Source organism: Esox lucius, chromosome 20 (genome assembly GCF_011004845.1).
Source record: "Esox lucius isolate fEsoLuc1 chromosome 20, fEsoLuc1.pri, whole genome shotgun sequence".
NCBI classification, from domain to species: domain Eukaryota; kingdom Metazoa; phylum Chordata; class Actinopteri; order Esociformes; family Esocidae; genus Esox; species Esox lucius.
Window position 1 is genome coordinate 12600566 of NC_047588.1, and position 24383 is coordinate 12624948.

At 40.4% G+C, this 24383-nt stretch overlaps 1 protein-coding gene across 12 annotated transcripts; it reads left to right on the plus strand.

The window, feature by feature from the left end:
* Positions 1-1171: 1171 nt before the first annotated feature.
* On the plus strand, positions 1172-22567 carry etv1 (ETS variant transcription factor 1). 12 transcript variants are annotated; one of them, XM_010889899.4, is made up of 14 exons: positions 1190-1307; positions 1715-1837; positions 1943-1975; positions 2093-2183; positions 2515-2562; positions 7039-7092; positions 13224-13353; positions 14273-14464; positions 14879-15126; positions 18121-18192; positions 18291-18359; positions 18486-18655; positions 19965-20066; positions 20188-22567. In XM_010889899.4, exons 2-14 carry the CDS (start codon positions 1793-1795, stop codon positions 20413-20415), a joined length of 1482 nt encoding a protein of 493 aa, XP_010888201.2. In that variant the 5' UTR covers positions 1190-1307; positions 1715-1792; the 3' UTR covers positions 20416-22567. The 12 variants fall into 12 exon arrangements, with proteins under 12 accessions (XP_019897037.1, XP_010888201.2, XP_019897036.1 ...); XM_020041477.3 differs by lacking the exon at positions 1943-1975 and adding an exon at positions 3286-3298 and having other exon boundaries at positions 1191-1307; XM_020041479.3 differs by adding an exon at positions 3286-3298 and having other exon boundaries at positions 1193-1307; positions 1715-1975.
* Positions 22568-24383: the final 1816 nt, after the last annotated feature.

The window sequence follows — 24383 nt, forward strand, 5'->3', positions numbered from 1 at the left end:
AAGTTACTGGACATTCAGTCAATGACCTTAAGCCTTCTTGGGCACATACTGCTAATGTGTGCTTTTGACACCACTCAAGGGGACTGAAGCTGACTTGAACTCAAAGAACGTGCTGCGGTTGCCGCTGTTCCAATGAATTCACTCAACCAACCAAACCCTAGAGCTTGCGCCAACCAGGGGTAATCAACATGGTCATCGGTCAACAGATGGCTGACCCTTCAGAACACTGACTGTGACTGGAACAGCAGCATTAGCAAGTTGTGTTATTCAACAACAAAAATTACCAAAACACCAACACAATGGGAAAGAAGCAAACACACATAAAAGCTTTGATTTGGCCACTGTCTGACAGCTGAACATTCACAAACAAAACACTGTAAACATTTCCCTACAAAGGCTGTGGCTCAGAGCGAATGATGTCACATGTTACAGGCACCCCCCTAATTGGAACTCCACCCTCTCTGCAGCAACCAGGCCCAACAAAGGCATCCGGGTCATGGCATTGGATCTCCATCCTACTGTAGGACAGCAGTTAAACAATAAAATTTTGTAAATGTGTTCTTTTTTTTATAAAATAATGTAAAATACCTTACCTGTGGTTGGATAATTTGCATAAAAAGAAAGCATCTATTATTTCGAAATTACCCTGAAAAGTATTTTAGTGCCTTAACATAAAATATTATATTGGAAAAATCTTGATAACACCATTATAGTGTTTTCAACTTATTTCAGTCTTGCATGTCATTGTAAAACAACTGATGGCTAGTTATACAGTGTAATATTTCTGAACATTTTAGGATGTTGTGTTGCAGTGCTTGCGCAAAGGTAAGGTTTCTTCTTTAAGTTGGTGGCAACTCACTTGCCACTGGTTTTAGTGGTAAAGCTATTCAGTAACACTGCAGTCCAAGTTAAAATTGTCTTTAAAAGCACTATGTCATTGTACAATGTGATAAAATTGGCGAATTAATATGCGTGACACACGCGAGCTGTTATTCTTCATACGATTAAAACCCTTTGAAATATAATTAATTAATTCGATGACTATGATTTAAACTCTGCCTGATTGACGGGTGGAAATCTGATCCAGTGAAAGACATTGACAACCAATAGGAAACAGAGCGCCTTCTGTTTCCATGGGAGGCCCCGGGAGGCAAAGCCAAGCCGCGCGAAAGCAACACGGAGCAAGCTGAGTGCGCGAGCAGGCGGCAGCAGCGAGCGGTTAGGCATTAGGCTTCTCGTCGCAGAGCATTATTTCTTTCCTAAATACAGACAGAAGCTTGTGAATATATGCTGCGCGTATTAGTTAGGTGAGTTTCAATATGTTTTTTTGTCTTCTCTTATGTGTTTACAAAATTGTCATGTTTCTTTTCTGAGAGCTTTTGGGAAACGCTTGAATGTTGTAACATTCTCAAAATGTTTCGCCATCCTTTCGCACATCCTATATGGTTAGAAGTGGACAGTTTGTAAACAACCTTAGCCAACTATGCGTTAGCCAAACTCTATATAAATGTGTACAAACACAACTCATTGTGTGCAATGCACATAATACGTTATCATATACTGTGTGTATTTACTTATAGAGGGCGATTGATCATTGCGGAGGCATTCGTAGCCTGTTTTGTATCGTTATGAATGAAACGGTTTCGGGTCCGCTATCACGGCAGGTTCAAAACCTCCATTCATGTTTTTCTTCACTCAATCTATCTTGATATAGGGTGGTCAACGGCAGACTCCACGGACACCTCTGACGAATAAATGGTTATAATTTAAACTAGAGCATTAGCGTTGCAGAATGGATGGGATTCAAGACCAACAAGTGCCTTATATTAAATCCAATGTGAGTGAACGATAAGATCAACTATATACTGTATATGTGTAAAATATTTTATTACATGCACTAATAACTCTTGTAATAATAGGATTACTTTCATTCTTTCCGTAGATAAAGATTGGGGGCATGGTCAAGTTTAAAAGTGTGAGCTGTGTGATTGATGGCCATCTATTGCTCTCTCAGCTGTCTTCTGTGTAACTGTGTTAGTCCACTACAGAAGCTCTCTAGTGGGAAAGAATTGATCTGTTTCCTCCCTTTTAGAAACCACAAGGGAAGACTTCTTGCTACGAGAGACCAGCAAATGACAGAAAAAGAAAATTCATTAAGTCTGACCTGGCTCTGGACACTGAAGGTAGGCAGAGAGGGAAGGGAAAAGTTAATTTCACGGCTTCTTAACATTTAGCTAAATTCAATTGGTTTTTGGCCACCTGCACTCTTAAGCAAAATCTCAATTATAACACACTCGCCTGTGAAGATTGTGAGTAGCCTCTGTCAGTTGCTACAGACCCAAATTGAGTTGTTATTAGTTACACACGTGCCTCTGAATCATCTGGCCAAGCCTCCAATGGCACGGCAAGCCTATCAGCCTGTCATAATGGGGGGAATTGTGTCTGAAGCTTATTTGTCCTGTTTTCCCCCCCCTTAACCTCTATGATAGTCTACCTTATGTTTTATTCTCCTAGAACTCTTCCAGGACCTCAGTCAACTGCAGGAGACCTGGCTTGCTGAAGGTAAGTGTGCAGCCTTTTTCTTTAGTGTGGAAGTTTAACAAGCTCACTTTCTTTTAAAGGGAGAGGGAGAGAGGAGAAAAGTAAAGGCAGATAGGTAGAAAATGTGCCCCAAGTATTCCCACTAACGTGCAGTCCAATTAAAGCTTGTGGAACAGGCACCTTGTGTGTCATGCATACATTAGAGGGCTGTGATGAGCGTGGTCTTGAGGGAGACTGAGGAGGCTCTACCCAGAGTGTCATCACAGATTACCAGGAGAAAGCTCTCCGCCGCTCACTGTCTCTTCTGCTTTTGGCAAGAGCTAACGCACGCAAGCCACCGCCACCACCTCTGCTGGTGCTCCGCCACCCACCTCTCCTCTCCGCTCATTCTCTCTCTCTCTCTCTCTGTCTTTCTTTCTTCCTCTCTCTCACACACTCCTTTACTCTATTTACTTTCCTCTCAGAGCACCTCTCTCTAAAGATAATCCTCTATTGCTCTAGCACAGACCGTCCTTTTCAGTTTCATTCTCTAGTTTTTCTTTTCCCTCGGAAGAAAAAATTACGGATTTACTTTTGATTGGAAAAATCAGTTGGTCTGAGTTCATCCACGGATAGTTTTTGTTTGTTAAGTTCGATTATTTTTTTATTTTTTTTACTAATGGCAAGACTTGCTCAGTGTGGTATAACTCAGACGTGATGCTTCAGGATTTAAGTGCAAGTGTCTTCTTTCCACCCTGTTTGCAGCACAGAAGTTTTGGTTAGTAAATAATATGGATCATATTGTGCCTGTAACCATTTTCGTAAGATGCATGTTTTTCAAATGTAAGTGCATGTGTTTGTTTTTAAACTTCTTAGTCTGTTTTTTGTATCTACATTGGATCTACTTTTATGATACTGTGAATGCTTCTCTACTTTGGCTGTTTTTCTTCTTTATATTTTATTGGTAAAATGCTTCATTATGCATTCACGTGCATTCATTGCAAACATGGCTTTTTTTGTCTTTGAAACTTGTGTTCCTACTTTTTGGCATGGTATTATCACTTTGACAACATTAAAAGGGACCTATGAAGTATGCTACAGTATGTCAAATATTTGTCATTTGCATTATGTTTTAAAACATGAACATCACAAATATTTGGACTCTTACTAGGTAGTGGTTTAAATAAGAAGTGGAATGTGAATTCAACATGGTTTTTAGCATTAATATCATTACACTTTTCCAATTCAGTAGGATGCATGTAAACTTGACATATTCACTTTTGAAGTAGCCGCTTGCTTTGAGACCAAATTTAAACCCATAGGAATTTGGGTTTTAGGATTTGGGCCCATTAAATTACAGTTAGGCAATATTGTCAATTTACCATGAGTTGTAAATTTACACTTAGCATAACAATGTTTATCTCTGTTTGTGACATCCTTCTTAATGTACAGCTCAGATACATTTATTCTTAATTGCATTATCAAGGACAAAAACGACAATATTTTGTGTCACCTAAATAGTAAATCCAATTATTTGTAGATTAGATTGAGGCTACATTTGATATCAATGATCACATCATTACTTTTTTGTTTCGTTTCGGTGTGTGTCAGGGTCTTTGTCCTTTGTTGGTTGCTCAAGCTTTGAGGGAAATCTGGGTTTCCTGATAGATTTAATTTGTGATGATGTTCAATCACACATTATAATTAAAAATTCACATAGAAATATTCCTTCATTGATGGTGTTATATATTGCTATTTACCCTGTACTGTAGCGCATTATTAGAATGGAATAAGACCACCACCTTATCCAGTATTAAGTCATATTTGCAGGCATATGATTCTTGCTGTAATGTTAAGGTTTAAAGTGCACTGCAGTTCCTGAAGTAATTATGGACATTTTTATTATCCTCTGTCAACTAAGTTTTTTGATACTTTTAGTTTTTTCTTAATACGTTTTCCTGAAGAGGTAGAAAAACATTGTTCCCTGCATTGCACAGGTGGATAGGCAGCTTAATCATTTATGAGGTTCATCTATTCTTTAAAAGATTTACATGCTTGCGCTGTAATTTAGGGGTTTTAAAAATGAAAAATATGCTTTGAAATAGATATTGGAATACTTTAACAGCTACTCTCCAACAGTTAGATTATGAAGTATATACCGCAGGGCTTCTAAAAGAATAAGACATAGTTTTAATATTTCAGTATTTAAGTAGGAAAAAAGAGACCTTTGTTCCTGATATAGATATTACAGTAAGGAGTACAGTTCTGCCTGTCTTGGATCAATGTGAAGTATGTCTCAAGATTGTAGTAGATTTAATAAATTACTTCCTGTCCATTAAGATAAAAAGGAAAAACCTAGCTACCTATTTCAATGATTTATTACTTGAGATAATTGGAAGTAAAAGGAGGAATTCTGCGAAACCAAGTGAATTTCCGACATCACAAAATGAGAGGTTGAAAGGTCTTTAACCTGACAGTCTATGGAAGACACTGCCCATTTTGGACAAGCCTTTTTTTTAATCTCTTTTTATGAGATTTTGAAGTATCATTTTGACTATGACATCAATTCAGTGAGATTGCTGCAACTTTTTATTGCAAAATTAAAAAATAGTAGGTCTGTTTAGGCCTATCTTTTGCTTTGCATTTTATTTCTTTAAATAAAATGCAAGAAAACACTTTCACAATTGTAAACATTTTAGCCGATTTGGATTGGTTCATTAAATGACACATTTTTCAAAGAGATCTTTTGCAAGCCATTCTTTGGATCTCCCTGATTTTGGCGCGGCTGGTTACATTTGTTTGAAACCCAACACCCAACATCAGACACACAGAGTACTTGTAGGTACAGGAGGCTGAACGTGAAAGTGTCTGTTGGTCTTTTGCTCTCACACTCAGAGGCTTTGACACTTCTGCTCAGAGCCTGTGTACTGGGCTTGACTTTTTCCTTTTTCTCTCTTTTTCCCCCTCTCTTTTTGTGAATGGCGGCAGAGTTCCAGTTCTGGTTCTCTCCCAATGAGTTGTTGCAGGGATCAGCTGGCCCATTCACAGACTGGGTCCAGTGACTCGTACATCCTGCTATAGCTCCTTCTGGCTGCAACCTGACTTTTTCTCCCTTTCCGCCCATCCATCTATGTTCCTCTTCCCCTCTCGCTATAACCTTGCCACTCGGTGATGTCTGCAGTACGTCTGTTTCACAGAGCAAACTTGAGGAGGAAAAGAGTTGTACATGGTGACGGTGGTGATGTTTCTTTTCTCCTTTGTCAAGCGCTCAGGAGTCAATGTTTGCAAGTCAAGGTTTTGTGGTGGAGCCAATATTTAGAATTGAGAGAAAGTTCAGCTCTTTAATTATTTATAGTGACAAGGCATTACACTGTTTTGCACTAAAGGTGCTGTGTATGAAACCTCTTGTTTATGATTCAAGTTCTTAAAATGGCTTCATTGATGCAGAGCAGACCACATCACACATTCTTCAAGAGGGGTGATGGGTGGCACAAACAGTTGAAATTAACAGGGTTCTGCAATTGTACTTCAGTTTTAGTTATCGTGTGTTTTACTCGACTTCAAGTAAAAAAAAAAAAAGCAGTGAACAGTTATCGTTGTTTTGTCACCCAAGCCGTGATGCAATAGCCTTTGACTTGTTTTTACACCACTTACATTGAGTTTTTATTTTTCTATTTTGTTGTATTGTTTGTTTTCTCTCATCGTTTCACACCAGACACAAAAAAAACCCATCAAGTTCATTTGGAAAGTGAAAATACAGAAAAACTGAGATTTGATCATGTAATTCAGACCTGCCTCAACATGTTACGGATTTGGTGATAATGAGTATCCACCTCTTTGTGCATAAAAATAGACATGCTAATGACACATTTAAGTCTCTCATATTCCACTTGCCGCTATTCTCCAAACTCATTGAACTTGAGGGACCTTAAACATTTCTTGGGAGTGTAAATATGTGTGACATAAACATGTACACGCCTAATTGGACCCTATGTGGAGCCTTCATTATCTTAGCATTAGCCGAAAGCACATGAGTGTGAATGATAGGTGAAACACATTGCTTTGGAGCAGAGCTAACTTGGCAGGTACAGGTGGATTCAGCAGTAGGGAAGAACCCAATTAGTTACTGTTAACAATGGGTGTTACTGCTATCAGTGTGGATATAATCCTGAAGCTACAGCATAATCAAAAAACAGACAAGACGACCTCAGGACATATGCAATCAAGAGAAACGGGGAAAACAATACATTATCTTTCCCTAGAGACCATTATTTTAGCTTTAGCTGCTCCATTTGCATTCCATTTTTCCCGAAAGACAATTCTGGCCAGCGGTGCATTATACATGAGGCACACTTTGGGAGGATTCTGTGGTTCCATTGCTTTGTTCATGAATAGATACATGTCCATAAGGACATTCTTTATGTCTTAGACGCTTTTTGCCAACGGAGAGGAATGGTTAAAGTGGCCATCGTAGAAAATCACCTTTTGCTTCCCTCTCCTCTCTGATCCTGTCTTTAGCTCAAGTTCCCGACAATGACGAGCAGTTTGTTCCAGACTTCCAGACTGAAAACTGTGAGTATATGAGGCCTCAATTTGTTGTATTTGTGGGTGTTTGAGTGTATGTGTGTGAGTGTTTTCCCGTGTGTCCCAGTACCCCCACCCTATTCACTCCAGCACGTGCTCTCTGGAGAGCTGTTCTCTGGGGTTAGCAAACAGGTGCTGAAGAGAGGGAGTTGACACGAAGGCTGGGATATTACAGCACTGTGCTTTATTAATGTAGAAATACATCAAAACATATAGAGTCGTTTGCAATGACTAACAACGACAATGGGTCTTTTGTCAGTTTCAAATAATCAGCCTTCTCTAACAGTATTGTATCCCCTGAAACAAAGGGACATTATGTATTTGTTGCTGTGTTATACAGGATATATAAATATACACTGTAATGCACTGGGCGGTTGGGTCCAGAGAGGAGGTCGTTGTTGGCGCTGTGTGTTTATGAAGGAAGTAGTGCCAGCGTGGAGACAGAAATGGAGTGAGCTGAGCTCAGTGGGATCCAGGGCTAGCACATGTCTTTTAGATGAGCCAAGAGCAGGAAACAGTGTAAACAGCCCTAGTAACCTATCTGTCTCTAATGACCATTAGTCACTCTTCCCACTTAGAATAATTAGTCCTTTCACTGATTTTTATTCTCTGTTTTTACATTCCTTTCAACAAAGTGTTTGAGCCACCTCGGACCAGTTTGTACCTCGGACTATAAGACCCAAAATGGTGTCACTGTAACAGCCAGAAGGTCTTGAGGTCACATTAACTGTCCCCATGTCCTTCAAAGCCTTCCATGGCCGATCACGCCCATTATTGTAGTAGGAGACTGCTGACCATAGGAAACGTCCTGTTGGCATGCTGGCACAGACTGGAGAGGCACAAACAGATGGTGGGAGGGAGGGCGAGAGCAGCGTGGTTGGGCTCTTAAGCAGACATCCCTGCCTGCAGCAATCCCATATGGGTTTCACCGAGGAGAGAGAGGAGAGACAGAGAGAAGGGGAACGAGAGAGAAGCAGACAGAGGAGAGACAGAGTGAAGGGGAAAGAGAGAGAGAGGGAGGGAGAGAACAGACTGGGAGAGAGACATTGCCGGTCTGTGAGAAGTTAAGCAGTTGTATGTCATGTCATGAAGTTATGATGTGTGAGGAGATGTGTGTGGCTGTTCTGTTCTTCTGTTCCTGTTGTGTATTTTGTCAATTTTTAGGTCTTATGTGGATCCCCTGCTTCTGCTGTAATGGAGAGGAATATAAATGACAATAGTATGGTCACACACACACACAGTAATGTGATTAATATGCATTGTAAGATGAACACTTACATGCTTTGCAGTTTCCCTAATAATCCTGTTTAGATGACACATCTGGCATTAGGCTACCTGATGGGACTTTGATAGATGCAGAAAATCTCCAATAAAAAATATGTTTTCCACAGCTACCATGTTATTTTTGGACGGCTGTTAGATTCTGAGTTCTGACATGCAACACTTGTTTATGAAGACCACTACCGCTAAGACCCATATTGTCAGTTGAACTGAGTTTAAACAGACTTCACTCACTAGAGGTCAAATAACTAGGTCAAATGCACAGCTGGAATGACACTTAAGGTGTTTATGTGGCCTAATAGTTCCAAAGGTTCCTCAGATTTATTTGGTATGTAATGTGTTAATTAATATAACCATACTCTGCCTTTAGCCATAATCAGCTTATCAAATGACTAATGTGTATTGGTAGGGATGTGTGGTAATAGGCTTTGGGAACGTCTGGAAATATTTTGGACTACTTATTTCGCACTTCATTGAGAGGAGAAAAACATTCACATCCTCACTTCACAAACTGATGATATGTAACATCAGATTGGAGCATATACTGTCCTCATACCTGCTGCTGTATGTTAAGGTTGTGCACATGGAGAATTTCAGTGGTTTACAAGATCCCATTAGAATAGCCTGGCAGAGTTTGTAAAAGCAGGTGAAGATGTTAAATGAGACCAGCATGTTATTAGTGGGGCTACCAACATTTTACATTAACAGTAATTCCCAGTACTTATTGTTAGTGTAGGTTTTTTTTCCTGTTTCCAAAATAAATTATATTTTATGAAAGTACTGTAGAAATATTTGCCAACAATAGGCTTCCCTTTAAATGCCAAAATAAACAGTTTGTAACCCAACACACACACAACTGTTCCCCTCAAGGGCGTCTGTGTGGTTAATTAGGAATGATTGGCACCAATTCTTCTAATTGCTTGCAGCTAAAATAATGTCTGCATTTAGAGGATACAGTACACTGTTAATGGCATATCTGGTTGAGGTTTTGAAATAGTATTTAAATATGGAGAAGCAATAATCTATTAAGTAAATGTTTTGCACTTTGTAAGCCTACTTTGCGATGTCAGTAACAAAACACAGTTAGATAAGAGGTCTGTATTTATCAAATCAATTGATCTAAATGTAATTTTGAACACGTGTGCTTTGGTTTATAAAGCAAAGCAAACAGTAAGTTGTCATAGAAATATGTAAATGCCATTGTTATATGTAAGCATAACACACACAACCAGAAACACACTAAACCAGAAACACACCAAACCAGAAACACACACCAACAACAATCTCAAAGAATATTTAAGACAATCTAATTCAATCTATTTTAAAATAATGCAATTCGTAATGCTTAAATGTTATTTTTTAAAACAGTAATTAGATAAATCAATTAGATAATCATCAGCAATTTCGCATTGATGGACCTGACATTCTAAACTGGGATCTATCTGTTCTAGTTCCAGGCAAGGTCTTCCCTATTGATTGGTGTACCTTGGCACCCCACTGATAAATCTATTATGACATTTCCATCCCTATTTTATGTGCCTCTGTTAAAGCACATGAGCTGGCATATTTTTGATGTTGTAAGTCATGCTGTTCATGTGTCGTTGAACAAACATAATACGATTTACTTAACAACTATAGAACTATAGTCACTATTGGTCAACTGAGACTGGCCCTTTAACCCAACCTCTCCGAAGACACACAGATACACATACACCGTTTCCTGGAGAGGTGACAGGGGAAACCGTGGTTGGTTAGGTGCCTTGCTCAAGGACACAACTTTAGGCGATGGCATCTAGGATTTGATAAATGCAACCTTCCGGTTGCAAGCTCATTTGAACAAACACAATCCTGATCAGTCTCTGCAACGTGTTGTTCTATATTGTCCCTGTTGTCATAAGCCATTAATTATCCAGATAATGCTGCAGCCTCTGTGTCTGAAATGCCTGTGACGCCGTTCGACTTTGTCAAAGGTCTCCCCTCAGGAAGTGCCTCTGACCTCCGGTCGATGACCCATAAAGGTCGCGCCCCACCGAGGCCAGCAAGGTCTGTGAACAACCTGGGTGCTTTGTGGCAGCGTGGCCCATGCGTCAGTCCCCTGGGACCCAGCCGTCAGATGGGGTGTTGGCGGATCGACTCCTCCACACAGAGACACTGGCTGTCACACAGGGCAGCTGTCACTCAAATGGGAGAAACTCTGAACATCCTCTTGTCTTAGCTTCTTAACTGAAGTACTGAAGTACTTCCTCACTCGTCAAAAGCCACGTTACACAAGGTCCTTTCTGAAACAAAAAAACCCTGCACAGGGTAAACCTCCAGGGTGACAGTCAGGCATGGTTCTAGCCCCTAGTAAACAGACAAATCAAGCGATTTCAGGTATTTTGTCGGCAGATCATATTTTATTAAATTTGACAGCATGAACTGAGTAAATAATTGTTCTCTATTATCTGCGCAATTATTAAATTTCTACTCTCATCAGGGCAGTTTGTGTGTGTGTGTTTAGTCTACTGTATATATGTGCAGTGAGACGGTAGCACACCAGGAACCCAGGGCTGACTTGATCATGGCTGACTTGGTTTGCATCGGCATGACAATTGAATTAGTGTTGATCACGACTCAAGATGACGCAACGTTAATCAGGAATGATTTGGCACTTATCAGCCTCTTAAATGCACAGGCCACTGTTGGCAACTGGGCATAGACACAGAGAGTGGGATCAGATGAATGGGCCTTGTTGTCACTGTCTGGATTATTGGCAGCTAGCTGAAAGCTGATAGGGAGTCAGAAGAGTCTAGCCCTGATCTAAGATTGTCCTAGTTCAGGGAAGGTAGTTGCATAACTCAGACAGATTACGAGTTACAGCGAGGGTGACTGGGGAGTAGTCCACTAGACTGGGTAGATGGACCTTTCCTGTTCTTATGGATACCACTCACTGTAAACTCAAATACGTTACCAGAACAAAAAAAATTGAAGGAAACTGATTGCCTTAAACTATTTAAGTTTATCTACTCAAAAGCCATTTGTTTGTAGAAATTACATATTTGGAGTTACATTTACATGTACCTTTTGATTACAGGTCAATTGAATCGCAAGAAAAGTCAACTGAAATATTTTCAGTTACTGAAACACAAAATGGTAATTATTCTCACTTAATACAATTAAGTCAATACAGCTTAAACATTTTAAGTACAGTAACTTAGCATTTCAATGTTGGAAAAACTCAATGTGTATGTGTCCATCATATTTATACTGTAATGTAAAGGAAATTAAATAATGTAAGTAATGACAACTAATATAAAACTCAAAAGTTATGATTTAAATAATTCTAAACCATTTGGTTCTAAACTCAAAAGTTTTGTGGCAACTGATTGCCTCAAAAATATTTGTACTACTCACCTACACTGTAAACCTCAATAAGTTCCCAGAACTCAAATAAATAAATAAATACAACTTAAACTGGGTTTCTAATTTGAGTTGTATTTGCTTAAAGGAATTGAGTAATGTACTAAGTCGCACCTACAATATAATTTCCCAATATGCATTGCTCGCTCAAGTGAACTCTATAGTTACCACCCATGACTGCATTTGTTAATGACATGGTTATTGAACACACTTAATTTCTACAATTTCACTTCCTTTACTGTTATAAAATTGTCCACTGTGAATACTTAACACATCCCCAAAATCCTTATTTTGAAGCAACCCCCTTAGCTCATGGACTAATAATTTCAGATGCCCTCAAATACATTTTGTTGTCAGGTTGAACTCCTAGCCCAGTTGCCCCAAAGCCAACCCGTTATTAAACTTGGGGTTTACAGAGCAGAGCAGTTGGTGAGGCACTTGCTTTTATGTTCACGTGTTAGTTCATAGTTCGGAAATTATGTGAGATGTGGTGGGAATGCCTTAACTACTGCATTACATGGGGATATTTGAATGGGTGTAATTTCGCTTGGCTGTTGTCCACTCTGAGGAGTTGCCTGGAAGAAGCTTTTGGGTTTCTGAAGATGTTGTGGTCGATGTGTCTTGATTAAGCCTTCCACCTCTAGAGGCGCTCTTCATGGAGTCACAGAATTTTATAACAACAGTCCTAACAAATCAAATTAAGGGCCAGATATTATTATAAGCAAAGTGCATTGTTAAAATATATGTAAAATGCTTATGTTAACACTAATACAATTCTCTAACTTTTCTTTTTGCAAGAAAAAAGCTACAAAATATAGTAATTTATGAACATAATTTGACTTTTTTGTTAAATACTTTGTCATGGACGGCACTTTATTGTTCACAAACACCGTATTAACAAAGTTAAAGATGCTGTCTGTGATTTTTGACCGCTGGTTGTAAAAGTAGCGCTGTCGAGACAAAATATCCAGAAATGGTCCAGTTTGTCCATTATTTTCTGATTTATTCTGCAATCACAAAAGACAGTAAGACTGCATTCTTTTAAATAAACGATTATTTACAGTATAGGAATAAAATGGTAACTCTGGAATATGCATTGGCTCTTGAGAACCTGATACACCTCTTTTAGTCTCATTGAAGCTAAAAAACTGTGACTTCGACCTTTACCGGTGATTAAATACAACAGAACATATTAACAAGAATTACTCATAAACTGTTTTTGAGCTATGTCCCTATTAAGTCATTACATTGCTACTAAAGAACCTTCTGGAACCCTTCAAAAATGATTACTTGAGCAACACAAGGGTTTCCTTGTGTATCTCTAGGATTCCATAAGTCAGCACTTTAAGAGTGTGGTTATAGAAACATAGGGCACTGACAAATAATGAATTATTTTGCTCTCCGCCCCCTCCCCTCTCTCTCATACATGCATGTGGTAGTGGCATTCCACGGACTGCAGCTGAAGATCAAGAAGGAGCCCCACAGCCCGTGCTCCGAGCTGGGCTCCACCTGTAGCCAGGAGCGGCCCTTCAAACTCCACTATGGGGAGAAGTGCCTGTACAACATCAGGTAGGTTGGCCACAACACCAGTGTCAGCCAGGTCAAATGCGTATTAACAGCTCTCTGCATCTGCCAGTGTGATATCACATGGGCTTTCATTTTACCCAGTCTGGAACCAACTGAGTCAGATTGAACACAAAGAGATAGACTAACACCTGTAAATGACCAAACATAGACTCTGTGGCTTGGGTCGCACTAGCTTCAGAAAAATATATAATGTGAGATATTGAAGTTGTAGCTTCCAACAGATTGCGCAGGTGAATGTGGTTTGATGAACATCCAGTTTGTGTTAAAATTGACACAGTGTTGAATGGATAATGATTGGTTCATAATGAACTAGATTTCAGTCATCCCACCCTGTTTTAAATTTTTTATAACTACATTTTAATTCATGAATTCATGACATTGGAATGCAGCAATTCTGTGTGAAACAATACACCAGGTGCTGTGCTAAATGTTTCACAGGAGATGCTCTTGACATGGAAATGGCTCTAATATACTTTGGAGCTAAGATACTGTATCTAAAGTGCAAGTTCAATTCAATTGAGCAAACACATTTTCCTAACAAACCAAAATAGCACAAGGGTTGAATGTATAGTGATGAAAGGCATTTATAGTATTTATTCAACTGTACAGTATATCAAGGATAAGCATAGGGAAGACTTTTAGAAGAGGTGACACTCAAGTCTTTGAATCCAAGTCTATTTATAGACAGAAAAATTTAACTGTATGTCAGAATAATAATAATATAAATAAATGAAACAACAATAATAATAGAAATACATTTAAAAAAGGTGTAACTTCATACAAAATTGTGTATGGAAAGGGAAAAACAAGGCCACACTACAATCTGGCCACACTGCTTCTGTCTGATGACCTGAACATAATTCAGTGACTAGAGACTGATCCCCTCCACACCGTCTCTCAGTGCCTACGAGCAACAGAAGCACCCGCCAGGCATGAAGCCCTCCAGCCCAGCGACGCCCCCCTGTAGCACCCCCGTCTCCCCACTGCACCATGGCTCCCCCACAGGCGCCCCCACTCCAAAGCCAGACAGAACGTACCCCCACCTCCAGCCCTCACAGGCCCCCTCTGACAGCCCCTACTCAATGGACCACAGGTACCGTCTTCCACTATAACAGAACATCATCCGCATCAGGCATTTATTTTCGATAACATAATTGTCCATTACAGGAATGATTATATTTAAAAAAAAAATTGCTTTGAAGATTAAACAACTGCCAAGGCCAAAAGAAACATAATGTGACCAATGGATTAGAAGCCCTCCACACACACACACAACCCCCCCCCCCCAGCAACGCATACACATTTCTCTGACAAAGCGGCCATAAAGTGATCATTTTAAGTTCTTTGAAAACATTTTGGGAGTAGTTAATAAAAGTAGGTGGCCATTAACTCATTTTATTTTATTTTAGATTTAGTATAAGGTTTACGTTTTAAATGTGTGTTTATGTGTTTAAGTCCACATCAGTAATTCAAAAATGAGCCATGGTTCAATTTTTCTCTTTGTCAGATTTCGCCGTCAGCTGTCGGAGCCCTGTCACTCGTTCCCCTCCCCACCATCGATGTCTCGGGACGGACGGCCAATGTACCACAGACAAATGTCTGAGCCCAATATACCGTTCCCCCCGCAAAGCTTCAAGCAGGAATACGCCGACCCACTTTTTGAGCACCCAGCCATGGTGGGGGCACCGATCCCTCCTACGTACCCCCCCTCCATGATGATCAAACAGGAGCCTAGAGATTTCACCTATGACTCAGGTCAGTGGGTTTGTTGGGTGTCCTGCTGTTATGCTTTAACAGGGAGGGGGATGTCATCACCAAGGTATGTTTTAGTTCACTTGGTGGTGGTATGTACCTCTTTATAACTGGGTGAGACCCGGAGGAAAGTGTAGCCTAACATATATTCATAGTTTCTACCATATCAGAGAAATATGAAAAATTCAACCCGACACTGGAGTGCTTTATGGAATTTGGAACCAGCACAGCATCAAGCCGCCCTCTTTTTAATCAGAGCAGATAGTTGTCATTTGAGGAATGGGCCTGTTGATTGGATTAACCCATTATTAGCACAGGGGGTTCTGGTTTGGGTGTCTGTGCCGGGCTCCATTTCCTGTGGTGCTCCTAATGTCTGTGCCTGGTCACAGTCCTCCCCCGCAGGACGGCCGGTGGGGGGTTTAATCTCCCCCCGGGTCCCAGAGGCCTGAGGCTACGCCAGGGCATGAATGAACCTGCCCTGCACTGCTCTGCTGACTTCATTCATAAGACAAAGCCAGGAAGCGTTGGCCGCGGAGTGTGGCCTCGCCAGGGAGGAATGTGGCATCCACTTCGCTGCCTCCCGCAGCAAAACTTTTCAATAAAACCCCTCCGCTGGGGAGGGTTTCTTCTCTCTCTGGGATATGAGCCTGTCTCCACAGGTCAGGTTCATCAGACCAGGCAGCAGATAATGCAAATAGATGGTATGTCGTATTGGGCCAAATGGTCGCTCAGTAGGTTTCTTTCTTCTTCAGTTTTTTTAACATTAACCTTCTTAGTTACACAGGTTTCCATGTATCTGTGGCAAGGATGAACTGAGGGAGGAGCTTTTTCTAGCATGGTTTATATCCCAGATTGACCATTTAGGGGAATTTATTAGTAGTCGTTCTGCAGCTTGTTTACTAGACCAGGCCTGTTGAGGGGATGGGAGGGGAGCCTGGTAATTTCATTAGTGGTTATTTCCTCTTCAAGCCCATTACTTTGATGATGTTCAGAGAAATGTTGATGGCCGTAAATGAACAGGGTTAGTCATTTTATTGAACATTCACTTTGTAACTGTTTTGGATATTTGATTGTAACCAACAGCTGTTATGTAGTAGGAGTTCCCGGCCTAAAAAGTCCAGCATAATATCATAATGTGAACTACAACTGTGAATAAGGACAGTTGTAGGTGGAGGTCGACCGATTGATAGACCTGGACGATTAATTAGGGCACTTTTAAGGTTTTCAAAACAGTCAGTAATCTGCATTGTCATACCCTGATTATGACCAGTACTCTTTTGAGGGAATACATGCATTAAAATTACATAACTATCCAGAAGGAGACTGAGTGGCAGTCTGACCACATGTCACGTGTTGCAGCATCGAAAGGACCTGACATCCTGCTGGCTAGCGTGAAATGTATCTTTCAGAAATCATTACATAATCACTAGTTAGCTACACATGGTTGATATTACTAGCTTAATTAGCGTATTCTGCGCTGCAAATCACAGCCTACCTACACTTGCCAAACCGTTGCTGGTTTAACAAAAGTGCATTCGCAAAGAAACCTTTTTGAAGACATCCACACCGAAAGAAAATGTTTTTGAACTGCAATGTTAGCAGGCAGTATTAACTAGGGACATCGTGTAACTTCTGTCCTGTGCAGTGCAAGCAGAGGTATACAGCAGAGTTTGCAGGATTTGATTGAAAGCACCTGACTGCACCACACATCACAGAGCCGCCTGGATCTGGATTTATTTTATACAAAGCAGAAAGTTTAAACTGAGCAGTAGTGGACAATTAGCTAGCAGGCTCTTTAGCACTTCATGTATCACTTTAATGCCTTTGCCAGCAGCGCTTATTTCAATGCTGATATTGCCCTGCGCTGTTTCTGACTTCAAGTCAACACACTCCCATGATTAGGCTGGCACCTTTGGTGGTGTAAAGAATTTACATTAATAATAATAATCATGGAATACAGAAGCAGTTTGTAATAGACTTTAGGCATCTCATTGGAATTATTATTAAGTATCATTAAGTGTTATACATTATAAGCCATTCAGCTACAACCCAAACTATGAAATATGAAAATGATTAAAGATATTATTATTATTATGGCAAAGATACTTCAGTTGTTGATTACTCAAGTGGATTTCCTATATAAAGGTATGCCTCAGTTTTTGTCGGGCAAAACCAAGCGGTTTCTAGTAATTAAGCCTGACATGTTGGCACTGCCCTCCTGCCTTTCGGCACCAAAACCAACTGGTCATTAATTGGACAACTCTCAAGATGCACAACTCATTAGCTCTGAAGAATAAACTAAATATTGTTGGCTCAAATGCATATGGTAAAGATTTTTCTAGCATTATTTAAACTCCAGATTTAACATATTTTGAGATTGTATTGATTTTATTTATCTATTAATTGAGAAATAACATTAAAAGTGTTCATTGTACATTCAGTATTGTTGTAATTATCATTAATAATTTTTTTATTATAATTGTGTGATTAGTCATTAATCGCATTTTCTGGTCTCCCAATAATCGGTATTGACATGAAAATCATAATCAGTCAACCTCTAACTGTAGGCAGGGAGAAAAAACATCTATCTATGCAGTTCTATAGATGAGGATAACATGAGCAGAAAATGTGTCAGAAAAGAATCTAAAATAAATACTTTCCAAATATGCCTACCATATAATAATCCTTAAAAGAATGTACAGATTTATACAATATTCACTTCTATATTCTTCAGATTTGTCCATCTTTAGTCCGTTTCGATCCTAGACCATGATTCTTTATACTCCAATGCGAGTGAAATATAGGAAGCCCATCATTGACTGAGCTGCACTGTGTGGTGCTAGAAGACTTGAAGTGAAATATAGGAAGCCCGTCATTGACTGAGCTGCACTGTGTGGTGCTAGAAGACTTGAAGTGGTGCAGTGAGAAAGCAGTGACTGAGCTGCACTGTCAGGTAGCCGATCCTGTCCTAATGCTCCCATTCTTCCCTGCCTTCAGCAGAAGTGCCTAGCTGCCATTCTGTGTACCTGAGGCAGGACGGCTATCTGGCTCACACCAACAGGACTGAAGGTAAGGCAGGACTCTTTCAGTTCCACATGGAGCTTATCCATCCCATTCCAACTGTGCTCATTGTAACAGGATTTTCCTGACATTGTGTCGTCTCTTAGGCTGCATGTTCGATAAAGTCACGAGACATTTCTACGATGACACCTGCGTGGTCCCCGAGAAGGTTGAAGGTGAGTCACCCGAGTGTTCACACAATGCAAGCCTGACCAAACCTTTCATTGGTAATTTCAATGAGAGGTGTCGTTGAGCCATGTGAAACGGGAAATACCATTACTATCTCTTCATCCTTCCTTTAGGGGATATAAAGCAAGAGTCAGGCCTTTACCGCGAAGGTCCAACCTACCAGCGCCGAGGCTCTCTGCAGCTCTGGCAGTTCCTGGTGGCTCTTCTGGACGACCCATCTAACTCTCACTTCATTGCCTGGACCGGCCGGGGCATGGAGTTTAAACTTATCGAGCCGGAGGAGGTGAGAGCCTGTCTGTCCAGGTGTATTCCAAATATACAGCCTTACTGTGTTCAAGAAAGGGTGACCAGATTGTTCTTACCATTTGAAGTGAGTTTGAGGTAAAATGTGCTCTTCAAATGATCAGAATACTGTTTCATATTAGGACAAGTAAATGTAAAGTGCCCTCGTTCTTTTTTTCTGGCCTCGCCACATGTTAAAATGTGTCATCTGATCAAATCAAACACACTGTCGACCAGGAGAGTGGCCCACTAAATATTTCAATGAACCTGTTCCTAAAAATATACACGTGTTGAAGGTTTAGCCCTTTGAAATGGAACACGTCTGGGTTTGTGTGCTCACATCACAGACAGAGAGACACAGTTAGTGTCCTGTGTGCTGGTAGGGAGAAGGTTAGGGGAAGGGGAATGTGTGTGTGTCTGTAACTTGGCACTGGTCTGTGAGGCCCAGCAGTGCTCAGTGGTACAGGCCAGCTGCAGCGAACAGGGGGGGCCATTCATACCATCAGGTGACACTCTCTCTGGGCTTCTGGGAGGACGTAAAATTCTGCCTTTGGCCTAGGCAGGTGTAACACATGAATTAGCATGAGGAAACGAAAATGGGTGTAGCATTCAAAGTGTTGTGTCCCGATCAAGAGAGGGAGAGACAGATTTGTAGAGAGAGAGACAAAACTAGGGAGAGCGAAAGAAACAGGGTAAGAGAGGGAGATGGAGCATGGGGGAGAGAGGTGTATGGAGTCGGAGTGGGGCTGTAGAGTGGTAGATGGTGGGGTGGTTGGGTGGTCTGGTAGACAGGTGCTGTAACATCTGCTGCCTGCTCCGCTGGGTGGGTGACAAGTTCCTAATGAACACATCCCTGATATGGGGTGTGGAGTCAGGATCCACTCTAATTGCTGTTATTAGGAAATATGGAGTAGTAAGCTTCGTTTAACATTGAGACAACGTCGTGGGACTGGGAAGTTGGGTTAACTGGTGTGTTCTGTTGACTACAGGAAGAGTAGCTGCTGTGACAACTAATTGGGTTTTATTGTGCTTTTACTAAGCGTAGTTGTGGAATATTTTTCAAGGCCGAGGCCAAAAAAACGATAACAAACATTGTTTCCGTGTGTCTGTTTATAATGCTGTTATGCGCATGTTTGTCCGTGTGTCTGTTTATAATGCCATTATGTCTGTTTATAATGCCGTTATGTGCATGTTTGTCCGTGTGTCTGTTTATAATGCCATTATGTGCATGTTTGTCCGTGTGTCTGTTTATAATGCCGTTATGTCTGTTTATAATGCCGCTATTTGCATGTTTGTCTGTGTGTTATAAGGTTGCACGCAGATGGGGAATCCAGAAGAATCGTCCAGCTATGAACTACGACAAACTCAGCCGGTCGTTACGTTATTATTATGAGAAAGGCATCATGCAAAAGGTAAAAGAGGCCTGAGGCCTGAACCTTTCTGTCTTCGATTAGCCTAATCCCTTTTGCTTCACAGCCGAGCGTGGCGGTCATGGCTTCAGGGGAAGTAAATGGTGTGTTATTTCCTGTCCAGGTGGCAGGGGAGAGATACGTATACAAGTTTGTGTGTGACCCCGAGGCCCTGTTCTCCATGGCATTCCCCGACAACCAGCGGCCGGTGCTGAAGACAGATGTGGAGCGACAGATCAACGAGGAGGACACGGTTCCGCTGTCCCACTTTGACGAGAACATGGCCTACGTGCAGGAGGCAGTGCCCTACTGTAACCCCCCACACCCGTACAGCGAGGGCTACGTTTATTAACACAAGGCCCCCCCTCCACCACGCTGAACTGCAATGTACTTCACTGCCGCAACGAGCGGGACAAAGACTTAGGCCTCCAGAGGACCCCGGTCTCACACATCACCCCTTTTCTCTTTGGCTTTGTGACATCCAAGTCGTACTGCAGGATGTAGAGTGCACTTTATGGACAGGGACGGACTGGCTGTGTGTTGAACCTGAGGGAGCTAGTAGCTACATATTTGGGTTGTTTGAGACGCTAATGTTGATATTTAAGGGGGGATTTTCTTTCCCAGCATGCCGTCATCACATGAGACTGGACACCAAGGCCAGCGGTCATGTATGGACATATTCCGTGGAGGCAGGTGAGTCCTCAGAGCATTGGAAAAAAAAAAACAGCCTAACCTTTTCCACAGTTGCAGGAAGCATTCTCAATAATTTGTTTTGATCCGTTTTGTTCAATTGCCCTTTTATTTCCATCATGTGTACTTTCTTACTAATTTAAGTGAATAATACAGTGTATATGTAATGACATGCTTTTAAAATACTTTTATGGTGAAGTGACATAATTCTAGACTTGAAACAGTAATGTAATAATAAAACTCTTAGTTGACATCTACTTGCTGCCTTGTTACCAATTTTAAACCTGCACCTCTGTCAGCCAATACTGAGTGCCCCTGTTGAAATTCGGACAAAAACATATGGAAACCAGAACATCACCAGGACATGAACAATGCAATCACATTGAACCCATAGCACATGTTGTCATTATTAAGGCACACATTTTAATAATCGAATAGACAAATAATGCAGACATTGTGTCATTATTAATTTAGCTTTTATATTTTTGTGAATATCACACCAGCAGTAAACTTAGTGAATTAAATAGTAACATTAAGATTTCATTCTCATTTGTCCTATGTTAGATGACACAATACCAAATGTATACTTTTTTGTATATCAATAATGTGTATTCATTACACCATGTCAAAACGTATCTGTAATTTGATAGCCACATTGTTATGAATTTATAAAACAATCATTAATTGAAAATCCTATCCAGTGACATAAATTTCTTATTTTAAATTGACTGTAAATTAAATTTCAACCATCAGTGAGGTTGCCATCAGTGAGGTTGCATTTTCATTAAAAAAAAGGTATGAGAAATATTTAGACTTTTATAGTATTACAAAGATCCATGTTATATCTGAACTAGTGTTTCCTTGTGTAATCAGGTAAATGCACATTGGTTGCTGCTTCTAATTGTAACTGTCAACTTATATTCGAAAAATAATGGCAGCTGCAGTCTGCAATTTTGCTTTTTGTTTAAATGTTTTGTTTGATCACATGTTTTTTTATTCATGAATAAAAGTAAGTAGACACATTAGATTCCTGTTCAAAGTATATAGGATAGGGATGGGATTGGCAATAGTTAAAATTTTGTAATAAAATAGCGCTGAAAATAGGTCAATGCCTGATTTTCACCTGTGAAGATTATATTTATTTTCAGTATAATATTTTAAGATCTCTTGGTGTCTTAACAAGTAAACATGTCTACAGAGGATTTAAGCATGTGCTTTTGGTCAAGCTACAGTACATGTCTGGGGCAACTGCAGAATTTTAAAATTACATGTTTGTGGTCATTTCCACAGCACATCTTGTTGCATAAAATTTTTTGTTTTAAAAAAACATGTCACTCAGAGAGGATAAAACCTAATTCATAGATTCACTGACAGACACATTTAGCCCAGTCTAACCAAGCCTGTGTGTGTCGTGTTAGTGAAGTGAAATGGAGAAAAGGCACACGTCAATTTCCAGGTTGGTAAGGAAGCCCCCTACTACAAAGCATTTAGCCAAAGTGACACCTAAAGAAAAATCAATGTCTAATTTGAGACAGTATTGTTTTTCAGTGTTGGACAACTGTTTGTGTCTTTTATTCCTAGTCTTAAAAGCTGGAGTGTCAGTAATGAAAAAGTAACACTGCCTTAAAGTTATTATTGCCTTGTGTAAAGTGTCACTATCTCTAAAAAATCAATGGCTAATTTAAGGAGGGATTGTTTAATTGGTTTCACTGGGAAAAAATGAAAACGGATGTGTAAGTAATGAAAAAAAACATGGCTTGCCTTAATTTGTCAGGCCAGGTTACAAGCAAACCCTATTAAAGGTCCTACTCTTAGATGTTTTTTATTGATTGCCTGATGGTGAAATGTATTGGCCCTTTAACTTTATCCATCTGATTGCTTTTGTGAAGGATTTAATAACAGCCACCCCAACACAGTTGTGAATTCAGAAAACTTTTAATATGATGGATTACATATTATTTGATTACAGTCAAACTTGTGCTTCCAGAGAAAACCCTTTTTGTTCTGGTCTCATCATGGTGCTGTCTAGGGCTGTGATTGACTTTTGCTGTTCAAATGAACGTCACGGTTGCAGAGCGGACACAAATGACTGTGGTTTATTCAAAGTTCCACATTGAAATCCCATGCAAACCTCTCTGTGTTTTAAATAAGTGGTAAGTGTTCACGTCATGAGGGTAACTGAAGGCCGTAGAAAGAGCAGTAGAAAAAAGCACTAGAGCTTAGTTAAAGACCTCCTATAACATTTAATTTCACATAGAAAGTAAAAGCGGTTGATTTGGGGAACTCCTCTGGGCTTCGTATATATTGAAGCTGAAATTCACCATGATAATCCTGTTTTCTGGCTACAATACATCACGCTGGGCTTAAAGCTATAATTCACACTTTTTACATACTACTTTTACATTTACTGGTTTACAAATGAAGGATGTGAACTCTATTCCTTTAACACAATATTTTCTAAACGGTTAAATCTTATGTGTTCTGTTTCAGTGGCCCAAACTTTCCCTTCACGACCAGTCATCCTAATATTGGTCAATTTGTGTCTCTGAACAGTGATTATATCCATTCTGTCCTCCCCCACTGGAGCAGCAGATGGCCCGTGGTTCTTGAGTCATCACAAAGCCATTATGGGACGGACTCGTGTTCACCGTGACTGCCTTGATTCGTGCTCGATGGTCCTCGCTATACCTTGCTGGTGTTTGCGGAGGCTCTTTTAGCTCTCTTCGGGCTTTACGACACAGCGTGTTTGCTCAGGTTAAATGGCTTGTGTTGCCAGCTGAGCCGCCTGATTGGCTCTGACACTGTGGTATTTGACAAGTGAAATGACACCGGGCTGCCCCAATGTAGCAAATGTGTTTGGGCTTTCGAAACAAGTTGGCTTTTAATATGGTGTGTTTACCCACGAGAAAGCCTCTAAGTGTGTTTCTATCTTCCCTGCCAGGGTCTATCAGTGGGCCAACCAGTGAGCATAAATCATTCAGGGGTAATTCACAGGAACAACAGTGGTTTTACGAGGAAAAGCACAGAATAATAAAGGCTCTGTAATAGCTTGCCCATTACAGCTGTTGGTACAGTTAAAGGCCCTGTCCACCGAAAAATATATATTTAGGATCTCCTTTAACCCACCAATGGGGTAGTCTTCTTATGCTGTACATCATAAATACCATGTATATATTATTCTTCCTAACCCATCAATCCCATTTAATCCATTAAACCTAGGGTATTGTGGTAAAAATAAAAATGTCATTGTTCAGAAATACATTAATGGCCCAGGTGTTGGTGGCCCCAAATCTACTGTACAAAAGTTTCACCAGACTTACAGAGTATGTTTTCATTGTTTTATCAAGTAGCCATTCATGGAGAGAATGGATCAAAGCTCTCAGAGAAGCTGCAGACTCCTAAGAAGAACAACGCCAACTGTAACAAACGAGGAGACCTCCCAGAAGACTGGCTCCTTCCTGGTTCATGCTACGTTTCCACTAGTATTCCTGGTTCACTCTACGTATCCACTGGTATTCCTGGTTCACTACATATCCACTGGTCCTCCTGTTGGTCATGCTGCCTTCCTGTTCAGCAGAAGATGAAGCAGAGCGGACTGGAGGCTGACTGACTGAGACTGGCATTAAGATC